The 13,497-nt window shown below is 47.1% G+C and overlaps 2 protein-coding genes across 2 annotated transcripts in view; one reads left to right on the top strand and one right to left on the bottom strand.

The window, feature by feature from the left end:
* LOC119433586 (uncharacterized) overlaps window positions 1-13,497 on the bottom strand; it is a 62,719-nt gene that overhangs the window by 26,015 nt on the left and 23,207 nt on the right. The window contains exons 2-3 of the mRNA XM_037700842.2: window positions 11,942-12,015; window positions 10,585-10,650 (exon numbers count right to left, since the gene is read on the bottom strand). Of these exons, the coding sequence (XP_037556770.2) occupies window positions 10,585-10,650; window positions 11,942-12,015 (140 nt within the window). The remainder of the gene's footprint in view (window positions 1-10,584; window positions 10,651-11,941; window positions 12,016-13,497) is intronic.
* LOC119432387 (uncharacterized) overlaps window positions 1-13,497 on the top strand; it is a 38,299-nt gene that overhangs the window by 24,377 nt on the left and 425 nt on the right. Inside the window, exons 3-4 of the mRNA XM_037699554.2 lie at window positions 3,763-3,845; window positions 5,621-5,738. Coding sequence (XP_037555482.1) covers window positions 3,763-3,845; window positions 5,621-5,716 — 179 coding nt within the window. The 3' untranslated portion in view covers window positions 5,717-5,738. The remainder of the gene's footprint in view (window positions 1-3,762; window positions 3,846-5,620; window positions 5,739-13,497) is intronic.

Here is a 13,497-nt window from a genome sequence, read left to right as displayed (position 1 = left end):
AAAAAAGACCGTGGACAGCTTGCAGCAAACAGTGGAGTTGGTGATCGACCTAGCTTTTCTTCCAGTTTTGCCAGGAAATGCTAAGTGCTGCTATACACGGTATTCCGAATTCTTCTTCGGTCGTCCCATGTCAAGGCTACATGTACTTGCCACAGAATCAACGAGATGTTTGCCGCCGCACTTTATTTACGCAAGTGATAGCAAATTATTTTAGGCGTTTTTAGAGCCCCGTTGCATTTACCATTAGGAACTAACTGTTCACTCCTCTCGTAATACATTGAGGGCCCATCACCAAATGCCACATCTCGCCCTTGCGCCAATAAAGAACCACATATTATTATTCGGTTTCTAAAGCTTCATATTTGTTTTCGAGCACCAGCCTGCATTCGTCTGTTTTTACCCTACCCTACCCAACACTTCTATATCCTGCATTGTGCTGATTTCGGCAGAATGTATTTCATTTCTTGTTTCTTCATTAGCTCTTTTGCAGGTTCTTTTCCGGTAGAAGGTATTTATTATTCAGAGTCTATTCGTTTCCTCGAATTCTACCAACATCTCTCATCTACTGCTCCTCGGAAGAATGCCGTAATTGAATGCCTGTTGCCCAGCCTGATTTCCCCCCACTATTGCATTGATGCCGCCCATGAATACAGTATACTGTGTTTATAACTTTCTCATTGCTAATTCAACATATTCATAAAACTGTTCCATTCATTGGAGCATAGGCATGTACTACATCTAATCTATATGGCCTATTTAGCTTTATTACGACAACTCCTACCTTTTCATTAATGATGTAGAATTCATCTATGCTGCCCGTCATCTCCTTATGAATTAGAAGTCCTACCGCGTATTGTGTATCTAACCTCACTAAGGTCAATAATATCCCCAGACAATGGATCTGATAATTCTTCAAGAATTATCAGGCAGCAGGATTAGCTGCTGTGCTAACCTAACTCGACAGGGTTCGTCTGTTAAACGTTGTCGCGTTCAGTTTCCAGAGGTTATTAGAACCTTCTGCCGCGTCGCACGCCTGACCACCACATTGGTCAGGTGCTCCGTAGCCACTGGGTACTCCAGGTTAATTGCAAGAGGTAATTGCCCAATTCTGGGGTATTACGTGCCAGAACCACGATCTGATTATCAGGCAGGTCGCACTCCGGATTAAGTTGGACCGCCTGAGCTTATTTAGCGTGCACCTAAATTTACGTACAGGAGCGTGTTTGCATTTCGGCTTCATCAAAATACGGCCGCGCGTTACGGGTTGTAGGCTTCGGCCATATGTATGCTGGTAGTTGGAAACAACCTTATATATGCGTGTAAGAGCCGCACTAACTTTTCGTAATCGTAAATAGGTGTTGTCACTAAACGGGGCTGGTTTGTTGATTTCTTGATTCGTTATTTTTTTTTTGTCCAAAAAGAGCGATCGCTGTTGCTTTCATAATGCATATATTTGTTCACGCAAGCACGCCAAGCTGCTGGTGGCTGTCTATAGTCCTCAATACAGTCCCTGTCACAGCTGCTCACATTCGACTCGGTAGCACACTCATGGAGTGAGATATGACTGTGACGTCAGCTTTTCCCAGCGATGTCCGAAAATGACACGTGCTCAGTCTAAGATCATGCAAGCAAGCTGCGACGCCGGTATGGGCACTGGCGGTACAAGTGGTCAGAAAAAAATCGATCGCAGTTAGAGCATTTATTGTGTCAAATCTATGTTCTCTTCGCTGCCGCAGACGTCGCACTTTTGGTCATTCCCATCAAAGCCACGTCGCCTCACGTCGGTGAATCCCGAAGTTGGAGCGAAGGGTTCAGTTCGTATAGCCTAGTGCGCCTTATATTTTGGGTGTTCCACTCTGTTAAAGAGAGCTTGCGTGCCAGGTGACGAAGATGCCTTCCAGCGTCTGTCCTGGAAAGAGGAATGGGAACGCTGTGTTGTTCTTGATGTGACTCTCGGGCAGCTTTGTCTGCGAGATCGTTTCCACTGATCCCGCCATGGCCAGGTAGCCACTGGAAAATAATTCCGTGGCGTTTCTGCTTGACGTCGTTGTGAAGTTTGACAATTTCGTATGTTAGTTGTTCGTGAGCTCCACGTTGGAGAACTGCCTACACACTTTGTAAAGCCGGTCTCGAGTCTGAAAGCCCGGCCCATGTCTATAAATTCAAGGGCAATGCGCAGAGCTGTGAGCTCTTGAATCGCATTGTTACTCCTCTCGTCGGTATAAACACAGCACCGCCAGAACTGGTCGATGTAGTCGATCCGTCCGTATAGTCGTGCACGTGATTGCTGTATCTGTCGTACAACCGGAGTAAGCTCAATTGTTTCAGTGCAGACGGTGATAAATCTGACTTATTCTGAAGTCCTGGAATTCTAAGTTGGACTTCAGGACGGCACAAACGCCATGGAGGAGACACAAGCCTGGCCGGACGACCGCGTTTCGCTGACGCGGTAGTGCGTCGTAGGCACAAATATCGGAAGTACTGGCGTCTGTGTTAACATCCAGAATGAAATTTAAAATGCGCGGCACGGTGACATTGCCAAGGCGGAGCGTTGAGGCCTTCGCAGTACAAGGCATTGAAGGAGGAGGGGGATCACAGCGGAGGCTGTGTCTGATTGCCAATAGCTCCGCTTCTGCTGAACGCATTGAAGTACTTTTTGCGGCAAAGTATTTCTGAAATGGCCTATTTTCACTCCAAATGTCCTTCTCCACTTCGATAAAAGTGGTTCACGGCCCCTTTAATTACCAATAGAACACTGACTTGAACTTTTTTCTCAAAGCCTGTGTCACTTTTTACCTTGTCGATTTCATTTTCAGGCTGTTTCTAAATAAGAGCTACACTATTAATTGTATCCCAGCAGGAGAAAGAACAGCAGATGTTCATATTTCAAAAAAATGAGGGGCACTCTTTGGTGGCATGTATCGAAAATTTGAACTTTTTAGGTTGCTGATTAGTCTCTTTCTCCCAATTATTATGCGTTATATACGGCATTTAGTTCTTCCCCCCCCCCCCCCCCCGGTATCCTCGGTGAACTATGTAAATATTCTGTGTAGGTTCATTACAGTCGTTGTAGAAAGGTATTCATTGGAGCATTCCAGGGAGTCATACTGCCGCCAATCGAAATCTTTCCCTGACTCCTAAAGCAATAGCACGAGATAATTTTAAGCGCAATGCGTTGCGGTACATTCACTTTCCTGCCTTTAATGCAAGTGTTTCAGACAACTACTAAACCCTCGTTTCGTATTTTGTTTATATTTGTGAATAATTAGGGGCATGAAATGGGTAATCTGTAGGCAATGTACCAATTACCTGGTTTAAATGCGCATTTTATAGTAGAATACGTATGCAACTGGTCCATTGTCCGTACAGATTTTTCACAGTATATAGCAAACGGGTCAGGATGATTATATTTAAGCATAATTTCATACTTAGGTTACGCTGCATGACAACCCAAGCGAATGAAAAAAAAATATGCAAGGCAGGGAGACAAAACTGTTTGGTGGCTCCGAAGGGCGAGCGATTTGGGAATGTCTGTTTCTCGATAATTTCATGGGGATAAGTACGCACCCTTTGTATGCCACTCTCTTTTGTCTTTTAATAAAGCCAATATTAATAGGTTTGCTGTGTCGAAACATATTGCCAAGGCACTTCATACTCTGTGTGTCCACAAACTTTCCATGACACTGAACTGATATGAATATGAACCCAACACCCGGAGGGACCCACGGAGCTGTACAAAACATGCAATTTCAACCTGTGCAGGAGTGTGTGGAGTTGGGTTCCCGAGCCGTTTTCCGTGTGAGTCCCGGCGCCCCCAGACGTCCTCGTATCGCCAGCTGAAGCAGGTGAGTGCAGCCGTGTTCTACACGTTTCACGGGCGTCTTGGGCGGTGCGTGTACTGTCAAAGAGCGTCACGCTAGTTTGAATTACCACACAGTGAATCATGAACATGGCCAGTAGTTGATGTGAAGGCTTATTTGTTGCCATTCATAGTGCACGAATACCTTTGCGCCAGCGACATACAACTCCTTCGGAGTGAAAGAATAACAGCGCGCGAAAGACAAGGACGACAGCACGCATGTGTGTGTGCCCTTTTCGTGCTGTTATTCTTACACTTCGAAGGAGTTGTATGTCGCTGGCGCAAAGGTATTCGTGCACTACGAATTTTAACTAGCGCGACAAGCATGCGCAAAGTCGCGGGCAGCCCCGATAGGCGTGAAAAAAGAAAGGAAACAAAAGAAGTACGGGCACCTGCCCACGCAGGTACCCGTGGAGACGCGAGAAGAGACTTTGCGGAAAAAACCGCAAAGTCTCGTCTTGTCCCCCACTACGCCCGAGTGGCGGCCCTCGTCTTTCGAACCCCATGGGCGCTGCGGCGTGCAAATCCTTGCCGGCTCCCAGGATTCGATCGTGGGCTTCGAACCCCATGGGCGCTGCGGCTCTTCGCGTTGCCGGCTCCCAGGATTCGAACGTGGGCCCTTTCGAGTGCGAGCTCGACACTCTACCCACTCGGCTAACGTAGCGGCACGGTTATCGCCTTACGAAAGGCGACCAGCAGCGTGAGCGTCCTTATCGCCCGGGTGAGGGGGAAAAGTGCGTGCTACGTCGACGCATGCGCACGACCGGTGTTCGTTTATCGTAGATGGCTGTTCGCCGACGCTCGCAGGCAGAGAAGCGGCGGTTTGCGCAAACATAAATCTAAGCACGATAAATATCCCACGGAAAGAAATTTCGCATGGCATCCATGATCGAACGCAAAAAGTGAAAATGCGTCCGAGTAGTGCGATCACTTGTTCCCTAGCTTGGCTCCAAAGCCTGCTTACGAGGATGCCGTGGACACTGGTGCCTGGTGAAAGAACCAGCGTCCTCGCATTATGTCACTAGCTAGACTTCACGGTGCTGGAATCGGCGGCACATAAGCGACACAGTAAGGAAGGGACGTGAAGGCACCGCTAGACGACTGAGGTAACCTGGCTCCGTAGTGCACAACATGGATGCGCGTTTGACTAGTTTTGGTTTGTCCGTACAAACCTCGCCTACCCCCATTTCATCGACTACAATAGCGTGTTAGGCTGAACAAGGGAATTACGTTGTAAGAGGTTCGTTGCACTCGCATGCTTGCAGGACTGCTTGTCTGTGTTCTAGCTGCGGCCTCTTCGACGCAAGGACCTGTAGGTCGAATGGGATGCCAATGGTAGCGTTGGTGTCGTGTCGTTCTGCTTGCTAGAATTGATGGCATTGCGTTCACAATGGTGTTCAATTGCCGGAGCATCTTGGTCCGTGAATTGATTAGCTCCACTCTTTGAGTAAGGCTGCAGATTCCGGCAATGGACGTCAGGTGCACACCCACATGTGACTGAGGCGGTACAAGTTTCCCGGGCATTACATCTGAACTGCACCGCGCATGAAATTTTGAGTTTCATGGAACATCACTTACAGTTCCAGGAGAGATATGCAGTGTGACAGAAAAGTTGCTGTACAAAAGGGCATTATGGGGCAAACAGGGATGGAGATAACGCGGTGGAAACAGACGGTGAAGGGAGCGATGTGTGCAATGTGTAATTGTGAGGCATCGTTGTATAACTGCCACTATAGACCGACCTTTCAACTACGCTTGCAGGGCAAAGCTTCACACGGACCAAAGAGCAGACTAGGACACAGGCAGCGCAGTACTCCATTGGCCAGCGTCGGCTCATCGACATCATGCTATACCTAGGCATGGGGTTTCTCGTCAGAATGTGAGTACATGAATGAGAAGAAGACGGGTTAATACGGAGAGGTCGACTATAGCTAGTGTGCTACGGAAGGAGGAGGACGATGATGCCAAGTGTGTTGAGTGCTTATGTACATTAGACGGTAGCCCTATTATAGCCGCTCGTCTAACTTCGTGTCTTGCAGAAACGTAAAGAGCCCTTTAGTTGCACGCATTGTTCGGGCCATGTGGGCCGACGATAGCGTCCTCCGACAGTGGTTGCCTGCCAATGCTGGCTAGGGAACCTTTGAACGTTCGCAACCGTAGATGTTGATTTGAGGTCCAATTGAAATCGCCGCCTATGAAATGTAGCCGTGGTGGCGTCAAGCCAATGGTAGAAACGTGGGATTTCTTCGTAATTCCAGGTATTTGAAGTTGAGTCGATATTGTTGTCAATGTACGTGAGTTCACCAGTGATTCGTCTGTAATTCGACGAAGTTCAGAAGCGTGCTTTGCAAAGCTTTTCGTAGGGCTGTCTTGACTGTGCGTATGAGTCTTTCCCAGAAACCACCCCACCATGGCGAACGTTTCGCTGTAAACTTCCATTTATATTCTATGCTTTCTGAAGTACTGCAGCCCACGTTCGTGTCGAACTGACTGCCAGAGTCTTTTGATGCTCTTTTGTACGTGAGACCGTTGTCGGGTGAATTCTCGCTCTGCCGGAAGAAGAATAAGATGCTTCTCGTTGTTCGTGAATTCTGAAGTGTTCCGCCCACTCTGATCAAGTTGCCTTCATCTTTGTAAGGAGCAAATTTCATTAAGGTAGTATTAGACGCGTATCCTTCGCCAAACGCAATTTCTTGTATCTTAGAGATCCAAGATTTCTCTGCTCTTTCTGTTTCAATAGTTAACACTGGTCCTGTTATCCTTGCGTTTTGAACGAAGCGGAATATCCAAGCTCTTGGTAAGATTGTTAATACAGGAGAGGTTGTTTCGGTTGTCACTTGCAATGTCCTTGTTTCTTCTCAATTGGCCAAAACAAGTGTTGCCTAGGCAGCCACTCAGGGCTTGTATTTCTTTTACTCTGTTCGATACGAAAGGCTTCCATTTATCAATGTCTGAGTCAGACCAGAAGTGCGTTTCGCAGTCTGCCGATTTGTCTCTCTGCACAGCCCTGCTGCCGTCAGAGCTGCTAACAGTTCTAATTGCGGAAGCATTAACATTTTCAGTGTTGCCACTATTGTCGTAACTATTGAATTCTTTATCTCTGTTCGTGCATCTGAAAAAGCATGGTTTGCACGAAGCTTATGCAGTAGCGATTCTACGTGGAAGACGAAGATCGTTTCACCATCTTTCCGAAGAGTCACATATTCCAATTGGAAGATGGTCATCCCTATGCAGCTTTATCTTCTACAACTTTTGGAAGATTAATTTGGCTTTCACTATGAACGGAGAAAGAAAGCCACATTGGTCATAAATCTGAGCTGCTGTCTTTAATACATTCCTTTTTATCGTTGCCAGGGTATGCCACGAGTTGCATAAATTCGGAAGTATCAAACCCGTACATGTCAGAACTCCAAGTATCTTGATTTTAAGAACCGTTAACCAAATATCGTCGTTAGTCTGCTTCACTGAGATGCTGCATGCTTGTAGAAATCGTTGTGCATTATGACTTTAGCTGCATTATTGCAGACCAAGAAAGTCGTCGGCTGGTCATACATTGATCTTCCCCTTTTGTATTCTCAAAATGAAGGAACGGGCTTGATGCAGCTACGAATGGTACACGATTCATCCTCCATATTACTTATCTTGGCAATTCTTTTCCTAGTGTCAGAGGACTTTCGTACCAAAATTACCGAAATGAATTGCGGTCTACTTCAGCAACATGAATTTGCAAAAAGGCCTTCCCAATGTCAGCTGTAACTGCAATGTTGTAGGTTCGGAACTTTAAAAGAAGCTCGATGACCGGTGGAATCAAATCAGGTCCTGCACGCAAAACATCGTTTAAAGACAGTCTGCCAGGGCTGCTGCAAGAGGCGTCAAACATGCGTGTCTTTGTTGATAACTGCCCTGTGTGGTAAACAGGTCCGAGACCTTCGTTACTGGGTACTTGTTCCGCAAAGCCATTTTCTTCATGAGGTCTAGTTCAACAGCGTCATCCTTCCAGGGGAAGCGAACTCCCATCAATTTTCTTAACAGTTCGCTTAAATTCTGGAATAAGTATGTCTGACGTTGTAGTATCTTTTTCAGGCAGTATTCCCATGTGTTCCACATTCCAAAACGCTTCGAGATGTTTTTAAATGTCTTCATGAAGGCTTCTGGTTCGCACAACGACGTTTATCACGTTGGAGGTGTTAGTTTCTGTGACACTTTCGAAACTTTCTACAGGACCCTGCTTGCAAAGTCCAACCAAACAGTGTTGCTATGACAGTCAGTCCGTTATTTAGTGTTCTTATTGGATCTGACTACTACTGGAACAATCAGAACATCTATACTGTCATTCATGCAGGCATCATGTGCAAGTTGAAGACTGGTGTCTTTTTCACGAAGGCGTTGAGTCAGGGAGGTAGAACGATGTGCCGTTACAGATATTGGGAACTTCTAGGTAGATCCCAAAAAGAGCACCTCCATCGAATTTGTTGATCTCCAGTTTCGGAAGCTTTCTAGTAGTTCTAAAGTCACTGTTCTGGTTACGAGTTTCGCGTTCACTGCTTGGCCCAAGCGCTTGAGTATCGCCCATTGACCTGTACACGCTTTCGAGTTCCGATTCAAGTTGCTCGTCCTCTACCAATTGTTCAATAATTCTCGTAAAGCTGCCTCTTTCATTATTAGGACATTTAAGTTGCCTTGCAGCTCTCCAACAGTCGTTGATGACTTTCGTGACTTGGTGCACTCCTCGTTTTCCTATGGCGATCCAGTCTTGCATAGGTTCTCGGTAGAATACGTCGGGTCTGAACGTTAGTTGACGTAGCTGCGTCAATCTTCGTGAGCGCAGTTTCTTTGGAATGCGTCAGCAGCGTTAATAAGCATTCTTCGTATAAATCTCCAACACCCGGTATTTGAAGCCTCAATAGTGGTCTTGAGGATGTTGGTGGCATGCAATTGCTTTAGAAAAAGCACAGTCAAGGTTGGTATGAGTGTCTGGCAACCAGGCGAAGATAGATTCGCACGTGTTCAGAAGACCTGTACAGGCCGAATGGGCGAGCCCGTGTAGCCAAGGCAATGCTTGTGCCTCAAGACTCTCCAGCGTGCGCATACAAGCTGACCCCATGTTACATGCTGTAGCCCACAAAAAATGCCTGAACTTGGAGCAACCCCATCTCAGTCCAGATATAACACGATGAACGTGTATGAAGTTTGTCAGTGTAGCCCTAAGCCCAGTTACATATTTTGTCCAAGAAAGATTGCGGTGTATTATCACATTAATAAATCTGTCGTCGGTGACTAAAGTGCCGTTTCGTCGACAACGATGGGATACTGCGACATTGATTTACGCGTGAATTCCCGCACTACACACTCACTAGCTGAGAGTTGCAGGCCTCTACGGCGCATGTCCTTCGCCGTGACGGTAGCCGCACGTTGAAGCCTTGCATGCACTTGTAGACGTGCGACCTCCGATACAATTGTCATCCGCGTACGTGCTGATATGCGTTGTGTCAGGTAGCTTGTCTGCATGACCCACCAGTATAAAATATGGAGCTAAGTACGCCACCCTGCTAACGTCATGTCTATCAGTCTCGCCCTCCGTAGTGGACATGAAAATGGTGCGGCTACGCATACATCCGGCTACTAACTCCGATATATTCAAGCGCTTGAAGAATCGAATACACATTGTATCCTTGAGTATCCAGAAATATTGCACATACCAAACGACGGCGTCTTTTCTCCTGTTGCACAGAAGATACTAGGTCAATCACACCGTCAGTGGACGATTAGCCTCTTCGGATAAAATCAGGAAATCCACCACTTCTCTCGAGTAGTCATTCCAGTCTGTTCAGTACCATCTGCTCCATTACTTTACCAATGCGGGCATTTCCAGGGTTTCAGCAGAGCCACAAGACGACTGCACTTCCAATTCTCAGGCACAGTCGCTGATTCCCAAGTATAGTTGTAGAGCGACATGAGAATTTCTCGAGCTTTCACACCAAGATGACAAATCGTATGCGATCCGATCTGGTCCTGGACAAGATGACTGGCGGGAAGCAGATATCGCAGCGTCGAGCTCGTGCATAGTGAAAGGCGCATCCAGACGGTGATCACTAGATGATGACCGATGGCGGAGACGTCAATTGGCAAACCGGTAGAGGGGAGCATAGGGGAAGTTCCTTATGGTATATATGTGGAATCATTAATTGAACCCATAACATATGGTTGAGCTTGTATGAACCAGTAACGCTGGCCAGACTACACTGCAATTCGCTATGAAGCTGAGCTGCAACTTCGTGCCATGTCACCGCACCGCAAGCTTGGACGGAAATTTGTCCGTCGTAATGTACATAATTGCAATTCATTGGGCTGCCAGTTTCATAAAATCGTTCACCTACACCCTACTGAATAACCGCGCTGTTCCTTCCAGAATGCAGGCTACTGCGGGCGCTTCTACATTGTATCTGTCATAGTTCGGAAAGGCTGCGCCACTCCGCAAAAATACCGAAGATATTTTACTACACCAATGATCGTTTAAAAGCGTTGCATAATACTTCCTTCGCGCGCGACCACTTAATGTTCGCAGAAATGTTGTGAATCGCGGCAGCGATTCCACGATGTGTCTCGTGGCACTTTACTGTGCATTGCTCAGTGTGCGACAGTTCATTATTGTTAGAGCTCTTTACCGCGGGAAAACGCATTGCGCAAGCCGCCCGCGAACCGTGATGGATAAAGATTACACGCACCTCGATGATCTGGCGGCGCCGGGACTAACACGGGAGACTGGCTCGAGGATCCAACTCCATGCACACCTGCACAGATTCAGATAGTTTACCGTTGTTACATCAGACGATGAAACTGCCAAGATGCATGCGTATCTCAACGTACGACAGGCCCAGAAATCTGTTACAGTCCTTAGCAGTCTTGTCGAAAATTTGTCCCTGTATCGCATGTTCCCTTACCGGAGGTTATACATGCAGCGGCAACACCCAGTTTCAACGACAATGTTATGCTACTCCTTCAAGCGGTCTGCGCTGGCTGCATGAAAGAGGTTTGATCTCAGTGAGGCGGCTGTCGTTCTAGTTAGAAACGCTGAACTGCGTATTCCTACCTGAGGTAGGAATAGGACACTGCTTCTACACCAACAGCCCCTACTAACTTCGTGACGTTTCCAGCAATGTTCTCCTTCTTGATTGCCGAAGGTAACAGCCAGCCGGAACAGGTTGCGAAACAATGCTCTAAGCAAGTTGTTTGTTTTTGTAAATATTCGCATAATTTCAATAAAAACGCCGCCTCCGTGCATTGATTGGAACGTATCATTGTGGGTGGCTCGCACATGCGCAAATCGCCGCTTCTCTTCCTGGGAATACCAGCGAACAGCTTGCTACGCAGATATCGCGTCAGTATTCCCTTCGACGATAAGCGAACGTAAGCGTTGACGTAGCACGCACTTGTCCCCCTCACCCGGGCGATAAGCAGGCTCACGCTGCTGGTGGCCTTTCGTAAGGCGATAACCGTGCCGCTACGTTAGCCGAGTGGGTAGAGTGTCGAGCTCGCACTCGAAAGGGCCCACGTTCGAATCCTGGGAGCCGGCAACGCGAAGAGCCGCAGCGCCCATGGGGTTCGAAGCCCACGATCGAATCCTGGGAGCCGGCAAGGATTTGCACGCCGCAGCGCCCATGGGGTTCGAAAGACGAGGGCCGCCACTCGGGCGTAGTGGGGGACAAGATGAGACTTTGCGGTTTTTTCCGCAAAGTCTCTTCTCGCGTCTCCACGGGTACCTGCGTGGGCAGGTGCCCGTACTTCTTTTGTTTCCTTTCTTTTTCACGCCGATCGGGGCTGCCCGCGCATTTGCGCTAGCGCGTTGGAATTCATAGTGGACGAATACCTTTGCGCCGGCGACATACAACTCCTTCGGAGTGAAAGAATAACAGCGCGAAAAGACAAGGACGACAGCACGCATGTGTGTTCTCGTCCTTGTCTTTTCGCGCTGTTATTCTTTCACTCCGAAGGAGTTGTATGTCGCCGGCGCAAAGGTATTCATTCATTATGAATCACAACAAATAAGACTACTGCTGACAGCCAAGACATGGATGCACTCACCTGCTTCAGCTGGCAATACGAGGACGTCTGGTGGCTCCGGGACTCGCATGGAAAACGGCTCGAGAACCGAACTCCTGCACGGATTGAAATTAAATGTCACTCCGGGTGTTGGGTTCACAAGAATTCATGAGAGTTCTGTAGTATTGAAGGCTTATGGGCACATACACTATATGAAGTTATGTTACGACACAGCAAACATACTTATATTGGCTTATATTAAAAGAAAAAGGAGAGTGGCATACAAAGGGTGCACATTTATCTCCATGGAATTATAACAGTTCGAAATGAAGACATTCCCAAACAGCTTTGTCGCCTGCTTTGCATTTTTTTTTCATTTGTTTGGGTTGTCACGCGGCATAACTGCAGTAAGAAATTATGCTTAAATTATTAAATATAGGCATCCTGGCCCGTTTTCTGCAAATACTGCTACAGCGATTTATAGAATGCGTTTTTCAACTGCGGAGCTTGGTCAAAAATCCGTATGGGCAATGGACCACTTGCATACGTATTCTACTAGAAAACGCGCATTTAAACCATCCATTTGGAACACTGCCTACAGATTACCCATATCATGCCCTTAATTATCCCCAGATATAAACAAAATGCCTTGTTTAGCTCAGAGTGGACGCCGGAGAAACAAACTACGAATCTCGTATGATGCACTAAAACACATGAAAAAATGAGGGTTTTTGAGAGCGTCGCAGCTTGTCTGCATACTCTTGGAATGGACATCGCTGTGGAAAGCTTTGACGTCACAGTCACATTTCATGTAGGGCACCGATGGATAGTATCTGAGCAGCGGTGACAAGGACTGCATTGAGGACTATAGACAGCCACCAGCATCTTAGCGTGAATAAATACATGCATTATGAAAGCATATATTGGACAAAGAATTCAACAAACCGCCAGAAAATTTAGACCGTAATGGCACACCCCCGTTTCATAGCAGCAGCTCTTTACGATTGCGAAAGAATAGTGCTCAAAGCATACTACCATAGCGGTAGTATGCTCGAGGTCGCGGGTTCGATCCCGGGCGTGCATGGTGGCCGTACTTTGATGGGGGCGAAATGCAAAAACGCTCGTGTACCTAAATTTAGGGGCACGTTCAATAAGCTCAGGCGGCCCAAATTATTCCGGAGGAGTACCTTACTGCGACCGGCCTGATAATGACATCGTGGTTTTGGCACGGAATACCCCAGAATTTGGGGAGCACCTGATCAATGCGGTGGTCAGGCCTGCAAGGCGGCAGAAGGTTCTAATAAAAATAATCTCTGGAAACTGAACAACGTTTAACAGACTAACCTTCTAGAGTTAGGTTGGCCTCCTTTGTAAGGTTAGAAGAACTGGTTGGGGCCGAGCTCAGCATAATGCAGAATATAGAAGTGTTGGGTAGGGTAAAGTGCAGTGACCATAGGTTGATGAGGCCTCAGATTTCTCTCAAATTGAAGAGAGAGAGTAAAATTACTCTAGAATAAACAGACCATCTAGACACACTAAGGGTAAAAGCAGACGTATGTAGGCTGGTGCTTGCAAACAAACGTGATCTTTAGAACAGA

Source organism: Dermacentor silvarum, chromosome 11 (genome assembly GCF_013339745.2).
Source record: "Dermacentor silvarum isolate Dsil-2018 chromosome 11, BIME_Dsil_1.4, whole genome shotgun sequence".
In the NCBI taxonomy this organism is placed as follows: domain Eukaryota; kingdom Metazoa; phylum Arthropoda; class Arachnida; order Ixodida; family Ixodidae; genus Dermacentor; species Dermacentor silvarum.
The sequence above is the reverse complement of the archived record's forward strand: the minus strand, read 5'-3'. Positions and strand labels throughout refer to the sequence as shown.